This window comes from Canis lupus, chromosome 8 (assembly GCF_011100685.1).
Source record: "Canis lupus familiaris isolate Mischka breed German Shepherd chromosome 8, alternate assembly UU_Cfam_GSD_1.0, whole genome shotgun sequence".
NCBI classification, from domain to species: Eukaryota; Metazoa; Chordata; class Mammalia; order Carnivora; family Canidae; genus Canis; species Canis lupus.
In genome coordinates this window covers 71576658-71601586 of record NC_049229.1, presented here as the reverse complement: position 1 = coordinate 71601586, position 24929 = coordinate 71576658, and the positions used below count along the sequence as shown (strand labels likewise).

The window sequence follows — 24929 nt, the reverse complement described above, 5'->3', positions numbered from 1 at the left end:
GAACTTAAATAAAAACTTTAAAATTACAATAAAAAATGTTAACTCATTTAATTCTTACCACATCCCTATGACCTATTTTCCCATTTTATTCCCATTTTATAAGTGGGGAAACTAAAACCCAGGGGAGGTTAAATGACTTGTCACACAGCTAGACTAGATAAAGCTTGGATTTGAATCCATGCATCCCAGCTTCACAGTGTTCCTAATCATCACTCTATACTCTCTATGTGAACAGTCTACTCCAAGACTAAAAAGAACAGTAATAACTTTATTTTTTTTATAAAAATTTTTATTTATTTATGATAGTCACGCACACAGAGAGAGAGAGAGAGAGAGGCAGAGACATAGGCAGAGGGAGAAGCAGGCTCCATGCACCAGGAACCCAACGTGGGATTCGATCCCAGGTCTCCAGGATCGCGCCCTGGGCCAAAGGCAGGCGCTAAACCACTGCGCCACCCAGGGATCCCCAGTAATAACTTTAGATGGGTTACACTGAGTATACTGGAATGTTTTAATAGAGACTAGCATTTTTGAATAGGTAAACATATTTTTTTAAATGAGCCATAACTGGGATGCCTGGTGGCTCGGCGGTTGTATATCTGCCTTCAGCTCAGGGCGTAATCCCGCAGTTCCAGGATCCAGTGCCACCTCGCGCTCCCTGCAGGGAGCCTGCTTCTCCTCTGCCTATGTCTCTGCCTCTCTCTGTCTCTCATGAGTGAATAGATAAAATCTTTAAAAAAAAAATTTTTTTTAAATGAGTCACAACTTGCTTCGTAATAACAGACTAAAACAAGACCCAGCAAAACTACTTGCATATAAAAAAAAAAAAAAAAAAACTACTTGCATATAACCAAACCAAAGTTAAAAATGGCTTTGTAAAACCAAGAAGACTCCCATATTTCTTATACCTTGCTTCTTTCAAAACCATCATAGATACACAACATTAAAAAGCCTGACCTTTAAAAAAAATAAGCTGATCTAAAACAAAACATCTTAGGAATGAATAGCAGGTTCAAAGTGAAGTACAAAAACAATGCAGAAAAGTATCTCTTACTAGAATCTAACATTTATTAATGCAATGACTGGAAAAATAAAAAGGAAAACTGAAGAAACTTGTCTGGGATAATAACATCAGTTTGCAAATGTGCAAGCCTGAATGATGTGTACCATATAATGATTCCACAATTCTATATATTACTTGGTGTTTAATATGATAAGCACTGAGAAATGTGTAAAGCTTCAAGGCTTACAATCACAATATAAAGAGAGCTGTTTCTGAAATGCCTGGGTGGCTCAGTGGTTTAGCACCATCAGCCCAGGGCATGATCCTGGAGACCCAGGATCGAGTCCCACGTCAGGCTCTTTGCCTGGAGCCTGCTTCTCCCTCTGCCTGTGTCTCTGCCCCCTCCTTTCTATCTCAATGTCTCTCATAAATAAATAAATAAATAAATAAATAAATAAATAAATAAATAAATAAATAAATAAATAAATATTTAAAAAAGAACAAAAGGAAAAGCTGTCATGTAGACTCCTCCTTGCATGGAGCCTGCTTCTCTCTCTGCCTATGTACCTGCCTCTCTCTCTCTCATGAATAAATAAACTTTTAAAATAAATAAGTATCCAAAATAAAGAATTTAATAAGCCCATTGCCAAAAAATAAAAATAATCCAATTAAAAATGGGCAGAGAGAATAGACATTTTGTCTAGGAAGACATACAGCTGGCCAACAGACACATGAAAAAGATGCTCAACAACTCATCATCAGGAAAATGGAAGTCAAAACCACAATATGATATCACTTCACACCTGTCAGAATGGCTGGAATCAAAAGGACAATAACAAATGCCGGTGAGGATGTGGAGAAAAAGGAACTCTACTGCAGTGCTGATAGAAATGAAAGCTGGTGCAGCCAACCATGGAAAATTGCATGTTCTTCAAAAAATTAAAAATAGAATTATCCTAAGATCCAGTAATTCCACCACTGGATATTTACCCAAGGAAACTGAAAACACGAATTTGAAGAGATATATGCACCCCTATGTTTCTTGGAATATTATTTGCAATAGTTAAGATGTGGAAGTAACCCAAGCGTCCATTTGCAGATGAATGAATAAAGAGGATGTATACACACACATACACAGGAATATTATTCAGCTATAAAAAATAACAAGATTGCCATTTGCAACAATATGGATGGATCTAGAAAGTATAATACCAAGTGAAGACAAAGACAAATACCACACGATTTCATTCATATGCAGAATTTAAGAACCAAATGAAAAACAAAAAAAAGAGATTAAGAAAAGATTTGATTTATTCATTTTTTTAAAAGATTTTATTTATTTATTCATGAAAGACAGAAAGAGAGAGGCAGAGACACAGGCAGAGGGAGAAGCAGGCTTCCTGCGGGGAGCTCAATGAGGGACTCAATCCTAGGACCCCAGGATCACAATCTGAGCCAAAGGCAGATGATCAACTACTGAGGCACCCAGGTGCCCTATTTATTCACTTTCAGAGACGGGGTAGGGGTGGGGGAAAGGCAGAGGGGAAGGGAGAGGGACAGAGCCTGCACTGCGCATGGAGCCTGCCACAGGGCTTGATCCCATGACCTGAGATCATGACCTAAGCCAATACCAAGAGTTGAACTCTTAACAACCAACTGAGCCACCCAGGCATCCCAAAATAAGAGACTCAAATACAGAGAACAAACTGGTGGTTGTCAGAGAGGAGGTGAGTGGGAGATGGAAGAAACAGACAAAGGGGATTAAGAGTACACTTATCATAATGAGCACTGAATAATGTATACAACTGTTGAATCGTTATATTGTACATCTGAAACTAATATAACACTGTTTCTAAATTATGCTTTAATAGAAAAATATTAAAATTAAATAATGCCCTATAAACTTAAAACACTACACTTACCAAGTTATTTAACTTGGACAAATTTGGCTTCTTAAAGTCTTATCTATTAGATTATGTCCCCAAATTAATGCTGATGAAAATATGATCACATTATTAGGCTAATCAGACAACCTACCATGTACTAAACTGATAATTCTGTGACAAAGAGTAATTTGTAATAATAATAATAATAAAAAGAAAAAAAATAATAAAAAGAATAGCAGCAATAAAACACTCTTATCCAAAATAATGAAAAAAGCAAGAAAGGAGGGGAAAATTATAACCAACTAAAGCCAATACTATAACAAAATTCTTCCTAGAAAACTGCTAGAATTCCAGTTACCTGCAAGGATGCTCGAATAGTGGAAGATTTGTAACATCATTAGGATATTGAACTAGAATCCTCAGTAAGCTTCTTTATATGCTAATTTTAGTTCTGAATACCAAATTTTAGTAACCCCAACTTAATAATACCAAGTCCTTAGATATATGAAGAAATAAGTTTAATGGATACAATTTTATCTTCAGAAGAAAGGACTGGAATTTCTAGATCCATTCTCAGAGCTACCTTGAGTACCATTATGACTCACTCTGGTCCACAAAACCACTTAAGTACCAGTTTTAATGCAAGATAAAGCCCTTCCCTCCCGACCGTGAACTTGTGTGCGCACGCTCGCTCGCTCTCTCTCTCTCTCACACACACACATACACACACGCACACAGGACTTCAAAATTAGGATGATGTAAATGGAAAATAACCATTAGGAAAACATTAAGAATTTATATAAGGCAATACACTTACAATATCTCACATGTGAAATGCTTTGAAGTTTACAAAGCTCTTTTTAAAGTGCATTATTTTATTAATGCATTCATCCTGAAAAGATGAAACTATCTCTATTTTAAAGACCAGAAACTCGAGGTCAAGAAAGTTAAGTAACTGCCTCAAGGTCAAGTTAGACATTTGATTAAGTGGCAGAACCAGGACTTTAATTCAGACCTCCTGCTCCTAGTTTAAGGTCTCTAAAACCCCTACTACTATAGGCCAAATCTATAAATCAAATAAAGTATGTAAAAGGATTTTTGCAAGACAAAAAAGAACTAGAAGGATTTTATTATAAAGATCATTAATCATTTGCGAATGCACTAGTGAAATACCTATGCCAAGGTGCTAACCTGAGCAATTAAATCTCTCTGGGCCAGTCATTAAGACATTGTAAAGAGGTCCAAGTGATTCTAACATGAAACAGGATTGAGGACTTCTGATCTCTATTAGATGATATAACAGTGCATGACAAACATGTTTTCAACTATCATTTGTATTTTTATATTTTCCTTTCATATGAATTAATCATCAGCCCTTAATTAAACATACTGACAGTTTAATAAAGCTAAAGTGCTGACTTTAAAGACCTCAGTATTAGCTATGAGAAAGGTGTATAACTCTGCTTAAGAGTAATTACACAAAACTATGTTCGGTCTTTAAAAAACTCTGTTCTAGTCAATAGAATATTCAACTAAAATGTACACCTTCAATTTGTGCTATTAAGAACATTTAAAATTCATTATTTTCATTTGAAGGAAAAAAAATCCAGTAACTTTTCATACAATATATACCTAAGTTGCATTCATTGAGGAATAGGAAGCTTATTATACTAAACATAATAAATACAAATAGCAGTTGAGGTACTGGAGGGACCGATTAAATGGCAATTCATACTGAGAATCATTTTTAAAAATACCGGATACTGAGCCAATCTTACCTTTTGTAGACTTGTTGGATTCAACTGAGTTTTGTCAATTATTTTTATTGCAACCTAGAAAAAAAAAATATTTATAGATTTTAAGAATTTGGTAAATATAGACTAATCGGTCGGTAATGGTTCCATAAATGCCCAGACACACGGGCATTTCCAAAAAAAATGAAAACTAAACTAGTTAACAATAATATTTTATATATTATAAATATTTTTATATTGAAACAGGGGCTTCATGCAAATGTGGGTATTGTTATAGTACTTTAGATTTATGTTACTTATAGACATGGGGCGAAAAATCTCCCACAAGGCAGATAGATACAGAATGAGAGACAGAGAGAAACTGATTATATAATGAAAACACTTCTAAAAATGTAGGACAATGAAGCAAATTTCCTACTCCCTATTTAGAAATACTTAAAAACATTTTTTTTAATTTTTAAAAAATTTAATCTGAGAACAGGGGTGGTGGTGGTTGCACCATTTCTAGAAGTACTGCAATACCAGGTCCAATTCATGGAGTGGACAGCTCCTATTCCAATTTCTAGCTCCCAAAATCCTTTTACTATATTGTCCTCAGAGGATGTATCAGATATTAACCTGGTAAGAACAGATCCTACACTTGATCTTAGCCAAAAGGCTGAGAAACAATCCAATGATTTTTAAAATTTATTTATTCATGAGAGACACAGAGTGAGAGACAGAGATACAGGCAGAGGGAGAAGCAGGATCCCTGCGGGAAGCCCGATGTGGGACTTGATCTCGGGACTCCAGAATCACGCCCTGGGCTGAAGGCAGGTGCTAAACCACTGAACCACCCAGGGATCCCCCAAAGGACAATTTTAACAGAGTAAAAAGGCAACCCAGAGAATGAGAGAAAATACTGGCAAATCATAGATGAGAAGGGATTAATTAATATCCAGAATACAGAGAACTCATACAACCAAACAACAAAAAACCCAATTCAAAAATGGGCAAAGCCCTTGAAGAGACATTTCCTCAAAGACGACATTTAGTGGACCCCTGAACAATGTGGGGTTAAGGGCGATGCCCTCCCTCCCCAGTCAAAAATTCATGAATAACTTTTGACTCCCCCAAAACTTTAATAGCCTGTTGACATGAAGCCTTACCGATAATATATACAGTTTATTAACACATATTTTGTATATTTTGTATGTTCTTACAATAAAGTAAGCTAGATAAAAGAAAATATTGTTACAAAAATGATAAGAGAAAATACATTAGAGTACTGGATTGCATTTATCGAAAAAAATCTACATCTAAGTGAACTTGCCCCGTTCAAACCATGTTGTTCAAGGGTCAACTGTACAACTGGCCATAAGAACATAAAAATGATGCTCAAAAAAAATAAAAAATAAAAAATAAATGATGCTCAACATCACTGATCATTAGGGAAATGAAAATTAAAACTCCAAGATACCACTTTATATCCATGCTATTAAAACACACACACACACACACACACACACACACACACACACACCTCCCAGAAAACAAGCAGTAAAGATGTAGGGAAATTGGAACCCTTGTGTACGTTGATAGGAATGTAAAATGGTACAGCTGCTGTGGAAAACAGTATAGAGTTCCTCAAAAAAATTAAAAATAGTATTACCATATGATCAAGCAATTCCATTTCTGGATATGTACCCTGAAGAACTAAAAACAGGGACTTAAATAGGTATTTGTACACCCACGTTCATAGCAACGTTATTCACAATAGCTAAGATGTGGAAGTAACCCCAGTGTCCACTGAGCAATGAATGGATAAGGCTAATGTGGCATTTCCATACAGTAGAATATTTTTCAGTTATAAAAAGGGAGGAAATTCTGACACATGCTACCGCATGGATGAACCTTGAGGGCACTATACTAAATGAATAAGCCAGACACAGAAGGTCAAATATTGTATGATTCCATGTGATGAGATTCCTAGAGAGTTCACATTCATAGAGTCAGAAAGTAGAATGGAGGAAGGAAAGAATGGGGAGTTAGTGTTTATGGGTACAGAGTTTCAGTTTTACAAGATGAAAAGAAGTCTGGAGATGCAAGATGGTGCTGGTTGTACATTACTATAAGTGTATTCAATACTACTGAAACATGCATCTAAAAATAGTTAAGATGGTGAATTTTAGGTTACTTATTTTTTAAAGATATTATTTATTTAGGGCAGCCCCGGTGGCTCAGCAGTTTAGCGCCGCCTTCAGCCCAGGGCCTGATCCTGGAGACCCGGGATCGAGTCCCACGTCGGGCTCCCTGTGTGGAGCCTGCTTCTCCCTCTGCCTGTGTCTGTATCTCTGCCTCTCTCTCTCTCTCTCATGAATAAATAAATTTTAAAAATCTAAAAAAATTTTTTTTAAAAGATTTTATTTATTTATTCCTGAGAGACAGAGAGAGGCAGAGACACAGGCAGAGGGAGAAGCAGGTACCAAGCAGGGAGCCCGACGTGGGATTCGATCCCGGGACTCCAGGATCACGCCCTGAGCCCAAGGCAGACGCCCAACCGCTGAGCCACCCAGGTGGCCCTATGTTATGTATATTTTATCACAATAAAGAAACGGGGGGAAAAAAAGCCCATTACATGTTAATATAAATAACATTTTAATGAAATTCTCACATATCCTATATTCAACCTGTTGTGGTATCACACGTCATATAACCTCTGGAAAACTTTACATTTATGAGAGAGAATGGAAAAAGTAGTGTCTTAATAGTATTACAAAAATAGTTTTGACTTTGTAAACCCCCTAAAAGGTTCTCAGAGACCTCGAGGGGTCCCCATACCTACTTCAAGAACTGTTGCACTTATTCATATTAACACTTAAAAAAACAAAACTACTACTCCTGCTTCACTTGGTCTAAAGCCTCCATCTGCTTAAGTTATTTGATTACTTCCTATGAATCCACTGACCTCCAAAGGAGCTAGAGAGCCTAACGCTCAGTGAAACTGACCTGGAGTGCAAGGACCCACCACTCCAGCCCACCTCAAATGGGAGAGAAGAAATCAGGAGTCTCAATGGAAACTACAGTAAATAAAGCAAAAGTAAATGTCTGTGGCTGCAACATACAAACAATGACCTTGTTCAAATCTCAGCTGGGGACTGCTGTCTTATTATAGCCCGACATACTACCAGGTATGTAAGAAGTATTCAATGCTTCCTGAGTTGATGTAAGGAACACCCATACGCAGTATGGTGTATGGTTCAGTAACCACGCACATGTTTGAGATAGAGACAGAGGAGTGAAGAAATAGGGTTTCTGGTGATTTAACAAACATCAATGTGATTTAAAAATTACACTTCTTGGGATCCCTGGGTGGCGCAGCGGTTTAGCGCCTGCTTTTGGCCCAGGGCGCAATCCTGGAGACCCGGGATCGAATCCCATCGGGCTCCTGGTGCATGGAGCCTGCTTCTCCCTCTGCCTATGTCTCCGCCTCTCTCTCTCTCTCTCTCAATGTGTGACTATCATAAATAAATAAAAAATTAAAAAAATAAAATAAAAGATAACCCCCCAAATAAATAAATAAATAAATAAATAAATAAATAAATAAATAAATAAATATTTATTACACTTCTTGGGCAGCCCGGGTGGCTCAGAGGTTTAGCACCACCTTCAGCCCAGGGCCTGATCCTGGAGACCCGGAATCGAGTCCCACGTTGGGCTCCCTGCATGGAGCCTGCTTCTCCCTCTGCCTGTGTCTCTGCCCCTCTCTCTCCCTCTTTATCTTTATGTCTCTCATGAATAAATAAATAAAATCTTAAAAAATAAAAAAATATAAAGTAAATAAAAATTACACTTCTAAGTTTAATGAATTAATTTGCTTCAAACTTTAATAAATAATTTTATGGGTCTCCCAATCTCCAAAGAAACCCCTTAAATACACGATTCCTTTCTGGACATTATTCTGTTTTCTTCTTTCTTCTGAGGGCCAGATCCAGCAAATATGCTGCCTTTCTGGTTCTTCTTCCCTCCGATCCTGAGACCTAGTTTCTATTCTCATGACCAGACTTTGGATCACTAGCTTCTTCTGGCTCTGCTCAGTATCTGCCTTCTACTGTAAAGATTCTATTCTTAAGCACTTTCTTTTTTAAATACTGCTATTCAAATAGTATTTAAAGAAGAAAAAAAGGAGTTCAAAATATGTTTCATTCAGCTAAATCAAACTGTAGGAGTGTCATTTTATTAAAAGTAAATGTCCTCTGAGTAAAACACTATCTGTCATTTACAATGATGCATGTCTGTGTGGCCATGAAGCCTGAGGCGGAAGCTAATCCCTCTTCCTCTAGCTCCCTGATGTGGTGACTCAACTACCAAAATAACCTTGTCCCAGAGCTGGCGCCAGGGGGAGAGCTCAGACCTCGGGTCAATAAAAGAGGAAGCAACTGTGGAGGCATCACCAGGTGTCTGAAAAAGATGGGGGCTGGAGAGAAGAGCACACATGTGTTCCCAAGGTTGTGGAGGTTTATTTCCGGGGGTTGGGAGTGGGGGTGGGAGCATGCACAGCAAAAGCCAAGGGAGTTCACCAGCAAGGAAAGAGGAGTGTCCCTGCCACTTGTTGTGTCAAGTTCTGGGAAATTCCATTTATTCACCCTGATGCCAGAAACAAAGTGGAAAATTACAAAATAGGGATAAAGAGAGCTCATACATGAGAAGGGCTTCCCCTAACATACGTCACCCTAGGGCCCAACAAACCTGTGCAAACACCCACCAGAGAAATAAATATCCTCATCTTCCACTTCCTGTCAATTTTCTACTGGTCAAAAGGTCCCAATATCCTGCTCCCAACATGCGTTAAGCATCCACAAACACAAAAAAAGAGAAGTCAAAAAGGTCCCAAGTTCTTTAAGACGATGCAGTAGCCCGGAAGGATGGATTATTAGTCAGCTCAGGCTGCCATAACAAAAATATCACAGACTAAGTGGCTTAAACAACAGAAATTTATTTTCTCACAGACTGGAAGGCTAGAAGTCCAAGATCAGGGTCTGACTAGCACGGTCAGTTCCTGGTGAGGCTTTTCCTCTTGGCTTGCGGATGGCCCCCTTCTCATAGTATCCTTATGTGGTGGAAAGAGAGCAGCTCTCTGGTATCTCTTCTTTTAAGGACACTGATCCTACTGGATCCTACCTTTATGACCTAATTTAACTTAACTACTTCCACAAAAGCCCTATTTCCAAATACATTGATGGTTAGTGATTTAATATATGATTTTGAGAGACACAATTCAGTCCACAGCAGTAAAGACCAAGCCGGACAACTACAATATGTAGCTACAAAATAAAACTTCAAATGAAAATATAATGCCCAACACATGGAAGACGTACAACATGGAAGAATGTCACAAGCATAAAGTCCAGTAAAAGAAGCAGACACAGGGATGGCTCAGCGGTTAAGCATCTGCCTTCGGCCCAGGGCATGATCCTGGAGTCCTGGGATCGAGTCCCACGTCAGGCTCCCTGCATGGACCCTGTCTCTCTCTCTCTGTGTCTCTCATGAATGAATAAATAAAATCTTAAAAAAAAAAAAAGCAGACACAAAATATATACCATATGATTCCATTAGCATAATGTTAAGGAAAACAAAAAACGATCTACCGTGTTAGAAGTCAAGATAGTGGTTACCTTGAGGAAGAAGGGCAGGGTGGTGATTAGGAGAAAAGAAGCTTCTAGAGTTCAAGTCTTAGTACAGTTTTGCCCTGAGTTGTGGTAATGCAAATATGTTTACTTTTGTGCTAATTCATCAAGGTGTGCACTTATGATTTGGGCACTTTTTCTGGATGTGTGTTATATTTCAACAGAGAGTTTTTTTTTAAGTCAATAATGACTCTAAATAACCATCATAAAAAGATGGTAGGTAATGCCTAAAACTAAAAAACTAAGAATATGAGCGTGCTGTGTATCAACTATACTTCAACAAAAAAAATGTTTTTAAAGATTAAAAGCATGTTACAGATAAAGGTAAAACCTAAAGAATCAGTTTATATAGTACACCTGAATCTAATGTAACACTGTATGCTAACTAATCGATTTTATTTTTTTTATTTTTTTTTAATTTTTATTTATTTATGATAGTCAGAGAGAGAGAGAGAGAGGCAGAGACACAGGCAGAGGGAGAAGCAGGCTCCATGCACCAGGAGCCCGATGTGGGATTCGATCCCAGGTCTCCAGGATCGCACCCTGGGCCAAAGGCAGGCGCCAAACCACTGCGCCACCCAGGGATCCCTAACTAATTAATTTTAAAATAAAAACTCGGGAATCCCTGGGTGGCTCAGTGGTTTAGTGCCTGCCTTCAGCCCAGGGCGTGATCTTGGAATCCCACGATCGAGTCCCACGTCAGGCTTCTGCTTCTCCCTCTGCCTGTGTTTCTAGACCTCTGTCTCTCTGTGTGTCTCTTATGAATAAATAAATAAAATCTTAAAAAAATAAAAAATCAAAATTAAATAAAAACTTTAAAAAATTAGTTTAAAACATTGAAAGTGGCCATCTTGGAAGATTAGGAAATAGGGATTGGGAACAAAGGACAAGGTTTTTCAACAAGCCTTGACACTTTAAACTGCATAACAGAACTTGAATACAAATAACTAAATGAAAGGTTTCTCATAACCACAATGAGGACATTTAGTTAAAGGTAGCATACTGATCCCATACATTTTCTTCTTCTCCCACTTGCTGGTCCAATTAAAGAATAAAAACAGAAGGGCAAAGAGAATGGGAGAGGTACCACCAGGAGACAAGTGACTTACTTACTTATTTACTTTATTTATTTATTTTTAAGATTTTATTTATTCATGAGACACAGAGAGAGGCAGAGACACAGGCAGAGGGAGAAGCAGGCTCCACGAAGGGAGCCTGATGTGGGATTCAATCCTGGGTCTCCAGGACACACCCTGGCTGAGCCACTGGGGCTGCCCAACAGACAAGTGATTTTAAACAATTTCAGGAAGATAAAAATCTGAAGCCCATGTTGCGGGGCACATGCAAAATTAATGTGCCCAAACAGTGCAATCCAGGGAAACCTCCTTGAGAAAATCACTGTGCTGTGTATGTGGCACTTTCCTTCTAGCCACCAAGAAGCTAAGCCAGGCGCCTGACAGCAGTCTCCACACACCCCATCCTGCATAGAGAGCTCTCAATTTGCTTCTTGGGACTCTCCTCTTGAAAACATTAACAGTGAATCAAAAATCATTGATCTATGAGGAAAGCCTATGATTACTTGATACCTTTCGCCACATAGCTGCTAGGGGAAAACACCAGATAACTTAGACTTCTCTTTTCAAACACGGAGATAGTTGTTTGTTGTTGGATATGGTGCTTAGGTTCTACAAAGCCACTGTGAATACTGCTCCTAGAGGAAATACACAGTTAGGTTCCTGTGGGACCCTGCTCATAAAAATTTTCATCAACTGATCAATATATAACCTTGTTTTATTTATGGGTGTTTCTTTTTAAGGACACCTTATTTACTACATATCATTGATTATCATTGACCTGTCAGCCAGCTGCAGAACCTAACTCATATCTGAATGAACCTTATGTAACAAATGTGTTTTCTCTATCAGGCACATCATAGCTTTGCACTTAGAAACACTGGCAAGGGCAGCCCCGGGGGCACAACGGGTTAGCGCCGCCTGCAGCCCGAGGTGTAGTCCTGGAGACCCGGGATTGAGTCCCGCGTCAGGCTCCCTGCATGGAGGGAGCTGCTCCCTCTGCCTGTGTCTTTGCCTCTCTCTGTGTGTCTCTCGTGAATAAATAAATAAAATCTTTTTTAAATAAAATCTTTTTTAATATGTAGAAATTGGGTTCAGGTGAGATTTTCTCTTTTTTCTGCACACTAACTGTAAATACTCTACCTCTAGATTATATTAAAAAGCAAGATGAACGTCTTTATACTTTTCAATTTTATGTTAGTGGAATAGGAGGCGCTCTTTCACCCTTCTGCCCACTCACCTCCAAATCTACTATTATTAGTTTAATTTTTGTCAGTCACTATAGTTTTGAATAAACACTGCATTAATCATTGTCCCCTCCTGCCACCAAATTATTACTTGCTGAGTTTTAATATAATATCAAAGAACAATACTTGCAATTTTCCGAAAAGGGAATTAAGATACTCCTCTCTTTTCTAGTTATATTGTTTGTGTGGGGCCAAACCAAAACAGTATACTGACATAACTTAAATGTAGAAGAATATATGAAAACTCAGCTACTTTCTATTAAGACCAACACTAATGAGATTTGTGAAAAAAATTTAAACAATGTCACTCTTCTCGGTAATTTGTTTGGAACAATAGGGGTTTTTTCCATAAAATATGTTACTTATATTAAATGTAATAGGTCTTATTATTTTAAATGAATTAATATTTTAAATTTCTTAGTGTTAACTTCTAATATGATAAATATCAATATATAAAACCTGTGGAAACAAAGGTTTTTTGGGAGTCTGATATTTTAAAAGTTTAAAGGCATCCTGAGACACAAAGAATTTGGGAACTGTTCTACTCAGTGCAACCGTGCACAACTACTAAACCTGCTACGATGACCATGCACTGGCATAGAGCACTGCTCGGCATGTAATTCTGAGGGAGAAAAACCATAAAACAAAATTATGACCAAAAATATGGTGAAAACCATATACATGAGTACAGAGAATATACAAAGACAAAAATGGTATTCAGAATATTTTAAGTGTGTGATATTTTTTCCTCTCTAGTCTCTATGTGAAGACAATCACACACACACACACACACACACACACACACACACACACAAAGTTGTGGCTAAAATATAAAACAATTCATCTAAAATCCCAAGAAGTTGAGCACATCTCAGAATGAAGAAGTACAGCTTATCCTTCTTACTCAATAACAAATGGTGAATGAGGTGCCAGATCCAATCCTTCCCCTTCCTACTCTCTGGTGCCTCCTCCAGTGCAGGAGACAGGACACAGGTATGAGCAGGTTAACAGCTCACATCCAGTTAAACGTGGAGGACAGACAGTAAAGGCATACAGGCACAACAGCACAGTAACAAGGTGAAAAGACAACAGTGGAAAAGACAATTCAATAATTTTCTCAAAGAGAGGAGAGAAAATCATAACCAGAAACATGATTTGCCTAGCACAACTTGGGAAGGGCTCCAAACTTGGGAAGTTGGGAGGCACCAGAGGCAACAGTGGAACTACTGGGCTAATTGCAAGGTCACAGGTCTGTATATAGAATGTCTGCTGCTCTCCAGTCCAGCCAATAAACCACTGGTTCTGTAGACACTAAAAATGTTTTCTGTGGAGATGATGAGATTCAAGGTCAATGAGCCCAGCAGAGGACAGGCCTGGAGATGAAAAAGGGGAAATTAAGTGTCGGATTACCACTGAGAACTTGAGTTGGGCCACCAGCTTCTCCTAGGCAGAAGAAAGGATTCTTGTCTATAGAAAAGGAACGGCCTCAGAGAAGAGATCTAAAGACATGATATCTAGCGAACTACAATAAAATAAAACCACCAGACAACTCCCAACAGGAAAGCTGTATGGTCAAACATATCCTACATATATAAACCCAGGTTTTGATCAGCTTCTGAGGGTTCTACCTGAAATGCAAACAGATGACCAGAGAGATTATCAGATTCCAAAGAAAGGCTCTGTATAACAGTTGCCAAGAAAGGACCCCAGAGAAAAACATGGTTCAGGGAGCAAAATCTATTTAAAAAAAAAAAAAAAAAAAAAAAAGAGGAAAGCCTTTACTACTCTCACAGGGAGTTAACAAAACAAACAGCATTCATAACCCCAGCACTGGATATTACACAGAAAAATAATCAGAAGAGCTGGGAGGAAGGAGGGGGGGATACACCAGGATACACAAACACACAAATTTAACAGAAAAAAGAAATTAAGGACACAGCCCAGAAAATAAAATAGAAACACATATATTAAAAAAAAAAAAAGAAAGAAACACATATATATGGAGAACAGATTTTTTTCTCAAAAAAGTCAAGGTTCTGGCAGCCCCCACGGTGCAGTGGTTTAGCACCGCCTGCAGCCTGAGGTGTGATCCTGGAGACCCAGGATCAAGTCCCACATCAGGCTCCCTGCATGGAGCCTGCTTCTCCCTCTGCCTGTGTCTCTGCCTCTCTCTCTCTCTCTGTGCCTCTATGAATAAATAAATAAAATATTAAAAAAAAAAGTCAAGGTTCTTTTCCAAGAGTTCCAGTCTCTGATTGTAAGCATTACAGAATGAAGATTTTTATTTTATTTTTTATTTTTTATTTTTTTTATTTTTTATTTTTAAAAATATTTTATTTATTTATTCATGAGAGAAATGGAGAGAGAGAGAGTCAAAGACATAGGCAGAGGGAGAAGCAGGCTCCATGCAGGGAGCCCAACATGGGACTCAATCCGGGGTCTTCAGGATCACGCCCTGGGCTGCAGGCGCCACTAAACCGGCTGAGCCATCCGGGCTGCCCAGAATGAAGATTTTTAAATAATAAAATGAGAAAATTCTCTAGAACTGAAAGACAAGAATCTCCAAATTAAAAGGGTTCAATGAACAACCAAGAACAATCAATGTACACGAACTCCCTGGTACCTCACTATGAAATTTCTGAATAGCAAGGATAAATATGAAGAGTCTACAAAGCTTCTGGAGTAGAAAAAAGAAGTCACACACTTAAGCCACTTATATTCTCCAATCTCTGGAATTACCAGTACTGGAAAACTCCTTTCTGACCTTAATTTGGGCTTCCCACTCTCTAATCACCTTCTCCACTTTTCTTCCTCCCCTCTGTCTAGAGCTCCAATAACTGTCTAAACTCTCCAGGATCCATAATCCACTTGTCTAGAGCTCCAATAACTGTCTAAACTCTCCAGGATCCATAATCCACTGGTCCTACCACCTTCTTATGGTTTGTTTTCCCTCTCAAGATATTTCCTACTCAAATCTGTAGTCCTGCAATCACTCCCTGAGGTATTCCCAATCAATGCCCCTGCTGTTCCTATTCACTACACTTAGTGTGACAAAAAATCCCAATATGTATAAATGCTATGCCTGTGTCTGGGTACCTGCATGTTGCTGGAGTAATTTCCAGCCATGCTGCCTATTCCCACTTTATTTTTATTTATTTATTTTTAAAGATTTTATTTATTTATTCATGAGAGACACAGAGAGAAAGAGAGGCAGAGACACAGGCAGAGGGAGAAGCAGGCTCCATGCAAGGAGCTCAACATGGGACTCGATCCCGGGTCTCCAGAATCACACCTCAGGCTGCAGGCGGCAGTAAGCCGCTGCACCACCGGGGCCGCCCTATTCTCACTTTAAATCCACGATCACTAACCTCAGGGAAGCCTTCAGGCCACCTGGCAATTCTACCACATTCCTCCAATCGATTAAGTCTCCTGCTTGCCCAGGAATTACTGTAACTTCTCACATTTCTAATATCTCCTGTCTCCTTGGTAATCAATCACACTCTTAGCTGATGATCTTGCTTCTTCCCTTTTACTGAAAAAATAGCTGCAAAGAGAAGAAAACCTCCACAAGCTCCCACACCAGCATACAGAGCCCTGAGCTGCACCAATGCCAGTGCCCTCTACCTTTCTCCTGTTTCCATGTAAGAACTGTCCACATTATCAAGGACAACACTTCCACCATCCTCTCTCACCCACTCAAATCTCTCCCCCCACTTTCCCCCTTTCTGTCAGATTATTCCCATTCACACATAAACATGCTGATATTTTGCCCATCCTTTAAAAAACAGCATGGTCTGACAGCTGTAGCTACTCTTCTGTGTATCTTGATCACAGTGGTGATAACGTGAATCTATAAATGTGTTAGAATTCAGAGAACTGTACTTCAAAGGAAAAAATGATGTGTAATTTTAAAAATAATATAATTTGCTTAATTTTGATGTCCAAAATGAGAGTGAGTTCAAAGGGTGGTCAGATACAAGATATTATACAAATGTTATTTTATTATTCATAACAGCTAAGGAAAAAATGTCATTCACATCAGCAATAAAAATTTTAAAATACCTGGGAATGAACTTAAGAATTATGCAAAACCGGGAAGCCCCAGTGGCCCAGGTTTAGCGCCGCCTTCAGCCCAGGGCATGATCCTAACTCTTTCTGTGTGTGTGTCTCTTATGAATAAAAAAAAAAAAAAAAACTTAAAAAAGAAAAAAGAATTATGTAAAATGTAGATGAAGAAAATTATAAAGCCTGAAAACAAAACTGAGCACACTTCATATTCCTATATAGGACTTGATGTCATTAAAATAGCAAATTTCCCCCAGATCAGTTTATAAATTCAGTTAATTCTCTTTTTTTTTTTTTAAGATTTTATTTATTTATTCATAAGAGACACAGAGAGAGAGGCAGAGACATAGGCAGAGGGAGAAGCAGGCTCCCCGCAGGGAGCCCAATGTGGGACTCAATCCCAGGACCCCAGGATTGCGACCCGAGGCAAAGGCAGATGCTCAACCACTGAGCCACCCTGTTCCCCCAGTTGATTCCAATCGAAATTAATCTTACTGAATTTCCAGTAAGACTATTTTTGAAACATGGTATCTTGATTCTAAAATTAGTCTAACACAGTATATGGCAAGATGAGGTATGAAGTTTTTAAAAAATAATAATCTGTAGAGCATTTAACCTACTCTAAAACATCAAAAGGTACAATTCAAAGCAGCAGTAATAAAACTCCCACAGTATGGGTACGACACTAAATAAATAGATCAGAGAAACAAAAAGACATATATATGGGAATATGGCATGTGATAAAGCAGGTATCTTCAACTGGGGGAAAGGACAGATGATCCCAGGATAAGCAGTAATCTACATGGGAAAAAAAAGTTTGATCGCTACACTTCATACTAATTCCCTAAAACATATACCAAATGAATGAAAACATTCAAACGGGAGCCATAGGAGTGTTTGAAGAAGATACAAAACCATTTTTTTAGATCTTGGAAAAAAGTAAACCTTTCTCACCAAGTTATGAAACCCAACAGATCAGACTGATGCATGAAACGCAATAGGTTTAAATCATTACAATTTTGGGGGGAGGAAAGATTTTATTTATTTATTCATGAGAGACAGAGAGAGAGGCAGAGACACAGGCACAGGGAGAAGCAGGCTCCTCATAGGGAGCCCGATGTGGGACTTGATCCCGGAACTCTGGGATCACACCCTGAACCAAAGGCAAATGCTCAACCGCTGAGCCACCTAAGTGTCCCAGATTTATTTATCTTTAAAGACTTTTATCTATTTATTTGAGAGAGAGAGAGAGAGAGAGAGAGAATCTGAAGAAGACTCCACGCTGAGCACAGAGACTGAAGTGGAGTTCAATTCCACAACCATGAGATCATGACCTGAGACAAAATCACAAGTTGGATGCTTAACTGACTGAGCCACCCAGGTGCCCCAATCAGTAAGATTTAAAATAGAAGAAAATGGGGACACCCGAGTGGCTCACTGGTTGAACGTCTCCCTTCGGCTCAGGGCATGATCCCAGGGTCTTAGGAATGAGTCCCACATTGGGCTCCCTATATGGAGCCTGTTTCTCTCTCTGTCTCCTCTGCCTCTCTCTGTTTCTCATGAATGAATAAATGAATGAATGAATAAATAAATAAATCTTTTTTAAAAAATGGATAAAGGATACAAATGGGAAACTTATTTTAAAAGCAAATATGAAAAAAAAATAAAATAAAAAAAAAGCAAATATGAAATTTCCTCAGAGAGTTAAAAATAGAATTACCCTAAGACCCAGCAATTGTACTACTACCCTAAAGATACAGATGGAGTGAAAAACTGAGACACCTGCACCCCAATGTTCATAGCAGCAATGTCCACAATAGCCTAACTGTGGAAGGAGCCTCAGTGTCCACCAAAAGATGAATGGATAAAGAAGATGTGGTCTATATATACAATGGAGTATTACTCAGCCATTAGAAACGACGAATATCCACCATTTGCTTCAACGTGGATAGAACTGGAGGGTATTACGCTGAGTGAAGTAAGTCAATCGGAGGACAAACATTATACGGTTTCATTCATTTGGGGAATATAAATAGTGATAGGGATTAAAGGGGAAAGGAGAGAAAATGAGTGGGAAATATCAGAGAGGGAGACAGAACATGAGACTCCTAACTTTGGGAAACGAACAAGAGGTAGTGGAAGGGGAGGTGGGTGGGGGGATGGGCTGACTGGGTGACAGGCACTGAGGGGGGGCACTAGACGGGATGAGCACTGGGTGTTATACTATATGTTGGCAAATCGAACTCCAATAAAAAAATATACAAAAAAAAAAAAAGCAAATATGAGTAAGAAAATACATGAAAATGTCATCAATCTAGTTATTAAAAGGAAGCAAGCATTAAAAAACATAATTTTTTGTCCAGGTAAAAATTATCTACATTGTATTAGTAAGGGTACAGAAAAATGGATACTCTCATTCAATCTGGTAGAATAAAGTACTCTGACATTTTCTCAAAAGTAATTTAGCAGTACCTATTACAATGTCAAATATTCATCTTTTTTGACCCAGAACACCCACTTCTAGGAATTTACCCTACAGAAACACTCTTTTCAAGAGTAAAGAGTTATGTTAAGGAATGTTCACTGCAAATGTTTACAGGAGCATAAAAAATCAGAAACCACTCAATATCCACCAATAGGGGATAAACCATGGCACCAGCACACACTGGAAATAGAATGTGTCAGATCTATGAGCACTAAGATGCAGACATGGTCAAGTATGTTGCTAAGAAAATTACCGTTATGTCCACGAGTCTCTTTTTGTTAAAGTAAACAAAAAGTTATTATTTATACAAAAAACTGGGAATCTACACCAAACTGCTGAAAGTGATCCTCTTTAAAGAGAGAAATTTTGGGACACTGGGGTGGCTCAGTGGTTGAGCGTCTGCCTCTGGCTTAGGGCGTGATCCCCAGAGTCCCGGGATTGAAGTCCTGCGTCAGGCTCCTTGCATGGAGCGTGCTTCTCCTCCCTCTGCCTATGTCTCTGCCAGTCTCTCTACCTCTCTCTGTCTCTCATGAATAAATAAAAATCTTTTTTAAAAAATAAAATAGGGATCCCTGGGTGGCGCAGCGGTTTAGCGCCTGCCTTTGGCCCAGGGCGCGATCCTGGAGACCCGGGATCGAATCCCACGTCGGGCTCCCGGTGCATGGAGCCTGCTTCTCCCTCTGCCTGTGTCTCTGCCTCTCTCTCTCTCGCTGTGTGCCTATCATAAATAAATTAAAAAATTAAAAAAATAAATAAAAAAATAAAATAAAATAAAATAAAAATAAAGAGAAAAATTTCAAGGAACTTGTACTTCCTACATAATGAATTTCTGTAAAGTAGAAATATCTTTACATTTTCCATGATTCTGGGTAATACCTACAATAGGGGAGAAAAAAAAACCCAAGAATTGTTTAATTTAAAGTTAAAAACAAACAAAAATTTTAAATTAAGCCATTCTGCTAATCAGATTCAAGTCTTTCCAGAGAGAGAACCTACTAGATCTAATATACACAGTAGGCCAAATTGCAGCTTGGGAGAGTAGGGAAGAGGGTCCATCTGTCTCATTGTCTCCCAACCCACCAGCTGTCCTTCTAAGGAAACTGGGAGAGTAACTACTTAGAGCTGGTGGGGACTAAACTAAAGAGGTTTGTTTTTTGTTTTTTTAAACTAAAGAGGTTTTGCCCTGTTTCACAAAGCTTTACTTAAGGACAGCAAGGAAAGCCCCACCCACACATGCTGTTTCCTAATTCTAAAAGCAACCCAGGTATCTCAACAAGGAGTACTAAATAGGGATTTGTCACGTGAAAGTTGACATGAAACATGAAGAGGCAAACTTTTAGTTAAAGTCTGTAACTCCAGGGAGTGTAGACCTGTACTTCCCAACCTTCTTCAACTCCAAGCACACACAGAAAATGAGAATATCTGTAAGGCACACTGCAGCAAACAGAGGCTGCTTAGTGACAGAATGGCTGGCCCAGGGTCTTGTTCCAGCAGTCCCAGGCATGGTGGGCTGCAAGAATCAATACTATGACACATCTGTAACACTGTCTTGGCATACCTATTAGGAGGCTCTCATACAGGGAAAACATTTCTTTAAAAAGCTTGCTTCAAAAGAACCATTACAATCATTCAACATGTATTTATTAACCACCTACTGTGTGCCAAACACCGTGTTAAGTATGGACATCTGGGGGAATCCCTGGGTGGCTCAGCAGTTTAGCGCCACCTTCAGCCCAGGGCATGATCCTTGAGTCCCGGGATCGAGTCCCACATTGGGCTCCCTGCATGAAGCCTGCTTCTCCCTCTGCCTGTGTCTCTGCCTCTCTCTGTGTCTCTCATGAATAAATAAATAAAATCTTAAAAAAAAAAAAAAAAAAAAAGTATGGACATCTACCCTAAAGCCTAGAGGAGGAAGATGGGTAAATAAGCAGTTCCAGTATAATGTAAAGCATGCTATATGAGAAGTATCAGGATTTTTCTTTTTAAGATTTTATTTATTTATTCATGAAAGACAGAGAGAGAGGCAGAGGCAGAAGCAGGCTCCATACAGGAAGCCCGATGTGGGACTTGATCCCGGGAATCCAGGATCACGCCCTGGGCCAAACAAAGGCAGACGCTCAACCGCTGAGCCATCCAGGCGTCCAGTATCAGGATTTTTAATCTGAGTCCCATGCCTGGGAAAAGGGAATCTGTCAACAACTCCTTCCCAGAAGCGATCCCTACACAAAAGGGTGAAATGTATTTCAGGCAGAGGGAAGAGCAGGCATAAAGATCTAAATGGAAAAAGTCAAAGAAGCAAAACAGGTTCTGTATTGCACACATAGAAGATGAGGGAGTCAATTTAGTATTTTTAACCAAGGTATTCTTGATAAATACAGAATATTGTTAAGCAGAAAGTCAATCACCACAAAGGTTAGGAAAGCATATACCTTCCTACACAACAACTAATAAAAAACATAGCTATGAAAGAAGTTTATTTGGGGAAATGAAGAAACTTCTGGAAGATAAAAATCTATAAAAACATTATTGATTTGCAAGTACACTGAGCTTACACATGAAGCTCAGAACAATTTTTACTCTTGATGGCGGAGGTTTACACTGAAAAAAAAAAAAAAAAAAAAAACACTACCCTTTTTTAAAACTCATTCAAACTCAATGCAATACTTACACTTCATTTAAAGAAATGGGAAAGCAAAACAATTCCCAGATAATTAGTATGTAAGTTTCTTGTTCTTAAAAACAATATTTAAATAGCTTAGAAATTAACCCAAATACATACATTATCTTCCTCTTTCTCTCACATGGACTTAAAGAGAGCAAGTGTTTTAACAGAAATTAGACTTAATATTTACCTCTCTGCCTGTAAGGATGTGTCTTGCCAATTTCACTTTTGCAAAATTCCCCTTGCCGATTGTTTTCAATAGTCTGTAGTTTCCGATGTGAGGTTGTTCATCAGCACAGGAAGCTATAGAGTTTCTACACCTAGCTCCAGAGCGCCCAGTGCGAGAGGTAACTTCTTGCCGCCCATCTCCATGTGACGTGTGCTACAATATAACATATACAGAAATAAGGAAATGAGAGAACACATGGTACTTGCCAAATTTTAAGAGCCCCTAGTTGAAAAAACAAAACATTACTGCTTTAAATTGTAATCTTAATGCATCTAGCACTTTAAAGGAATTTGCCCATATAATCTAAATTTATAAGGAAAACAAGCAAATCCTAAGAAGAAAAATATCAAGGGTTGAAGTAGATGTTCAGAAGAAAATGAGGTATTTTCTGTATGTGGCTACAACACAGAATAGGAGTAACAATACTGCTTTACTGTCTTAAAGAATATAACTTCTCCGTAAGCTACTAAATGCATCTGCACATATGATCCTTGACCAGAGGAGGATACTTTTGTGATTTATTCAAGGCCACATCACTTTTTAGTAAGAAATCCAAAGAAAGGGATGCCTGGGTGGCTCAGTGGTTGGGCGCCTGCCTTCGGCTCAGGGTGTGATCCCCGGGTCTGGGATCGAGTCCTATGAGAAGCCTGCTTCTCCCTCTGCCTATGTCTCTACCCCCCACCCCCACGTCTCTCTCTCTCATGAAAAAATAAAATCTTAAAAAAAAAAAAAAAAAGACATTTCTCCAAAGACATACAGAAATGAAGCTCATTATCACTCATCATCAGGGAAGTGCGAATTAAAACCACAATGTGGTATCACCTCACACCTGTCAGAAGGCTAAAATCAACAACACAAGAAAAAACAGGTGTTGGCAAGGATATGGAGAAAGGGGAAACTTGGGGATCCCTGGGTGGCTCAGCGGTTTGGCACCCGCCTTCGGCCCAGGGCGTGATCCTGGAGTCCCAGGATCGAGTCCCATGTTGGGTTCCCTGCATGGAGCCTGCTTCTCCCTCTGCCTGTGTCTCTGCCTCTCTCTCTCTCTCTCTCTCTCTGTGTGTGTGTGTGTCTTTCATGAATAAATAAATAAAAATCTTTAAAAAAGAAAGGGGAACCTTCATGCACTGTTGGTGGGAATGAGTACTGGAGCAACACTCTGGAGAATAGGCTGGAGGTTCCTCAGAAAGTTGAAAATAGAACTACCCTATGATCCACACTACTGGGTATTTACACTCAAAATACAAAAATACAAAAGCACTACTTGAAAGACATCCATGCATCCCTATGTTTATAGTAGCATTACTTACAACAGCCAAAATATGGAAACAGCCCAAATGTCCATTGATTGATGAATAAAGGAGATACAGGGGTGCCTGGATAGGTCAGTCAGTTAAGTGTCTGCCTTCAGCTCAGGTCATGATCTCAGGATCCTGGGATTGAGCTACATGTTGGGCTCCCTGCTCAGCAGGGAGTTGGCTTCTCCCTCTACCTCTGCCCATCCCCCTCTCATGCTCACTAAATAAATAAACGAACAAACAAATTTTAAAAGGAGGCACACACATACACACACAATGGAATATTATTCACCCATAAAAAAGGAATGAAAAGAAAGGGAATGAAATCTTGCCATTTGCAATATGGATGGATCTAGAGGGTATAATGAATGCTAAGCAAAGTCAGGAAGAACAAGACAAATACTGTATGATTTCACTCATGTGGAATTTTTTTTTAAAGATTTATTTATTTATTCATGAGACACACAGAGATAGAGAGAGACGCAGAGACATAGGCAAAGGGAGAAGCAGGCTCCTCACAGGGAGCCCAATGCAGGACTCAATTCTGGATCCTGGGATCAGGACCTGAGCTGAAGGCAGACGCTCAACTGCTGAGCCACCCAGGTGTCCCTCATATGTGGAATTTCAGAAACAAAACAAATGAGCAAAGGGGAAAAAAGAGTGCGACACACCAAAAAAACAGACCCTTAACTATAAAGAACTGATGGTTACTGGGGAAGAGGTAGATAGAAGAATGGGGGAAATAGGTGACAAGGATTAAAGCACACACTTGTCTCAATGAACACCGGGCCATGTATGGGATAGATTAATCACTATATTGTACCCCTGAAACTAATATAACACTGTATGTTAACTGGAATTAAAACTTAGAAAAAGAAGAAACCAGCCAGACTATGTGGTCCTTGGTAAATGCTTGTTAGATGAATAAAGTACTCAATATGCTCCATAAAATAAATCACATATACTTCTAACCTTATTAAATACAAATGTACTAGAATTACAAACACCCAACAGGTGTATGTATAAGCATTCAGCTGCCTCATGCTGCCTTTTGCCCCACACATGCTCAAAGGATGCCATGGCCCACTGCCTGCCTTTCAGGGCACTGCTCTCTCTCTCCCAATACCCATACATACACTTGAAATCTTCATTCTTTTTTCTTTTATTTTTTTTTAATTTTTATTTATTTATGATAGTCACAGAGAGAGAGAGAGAGGCAGAGACATAGGCAGAGGGAGAAGCAGGCTCCATGCACCGGGAGCCCGACGTGGGATTCGATCCTGGGTCTCCAGGATCGCGCCCTGGGCCAAAGGCAGGCGCCAAACCGCTGCGCCACCCAGGGATCCCTCTTTTTTCTTTTAATCCAGGAAAATGTCCCTTCTTTCTTCTGTTCTCTCACTACCTATAAATCAAAACAAGCCTGAATCCAGCTGATAAACATAAAAAAACTACATCATAATACACATATCAAGGAAAAAGGAAAAACAAGTGTTTTAACCTGAAAGCTTACGAATTTGTGCCATTAGCTTCTGAAGTCTTCAAAGATGGTTTACAGAATTTCCCT

The 24929-nt window shown here is 39.0% G+C and overlaps 1 protein-coding gene and 1 non-coding gene across 13 annotated transcripts in view; both read right to left on the bottom strand.

Annotated features, from left to right (window-relative positions):
- Positions 1–24929, bottom strand: part of MARK3 (microtubule affinity regulating kinase 3) — a 121099-nt gene that overhangs the window by 72004 nt on the left and 24166 nt on the right. For 11 of the 12 annotated variants that reach the window (XM_038545820.1, XM_038545819.1, XM_038545817.1 and 8 more), the window contains exons 2-3: positions 22032–22223; positions 4668–4721 (exon numbers count right to left, since the gene is read on the bottom strand). In XM_038545820.1, the coding sequence (XP_038401748.1) occupies positions 4668–4721; positions 22032–22223 (246 nt within the window). Of the gene's footprint in view, positions 1–4667; positions 4722–22031; positions 22224–24929 lie in introns of those variants that run through there. The other variant, XM_038545829.1, reaches the window with a different exon arrangement.
- LOC119873126 lies at positions 5132–5313 on the bottom strand. Its single transcript, XR_005363937.1, has one exon. It is a non-coding gene; the product is annotated as a U2 spliceosomal RNA (small nuclear RNA).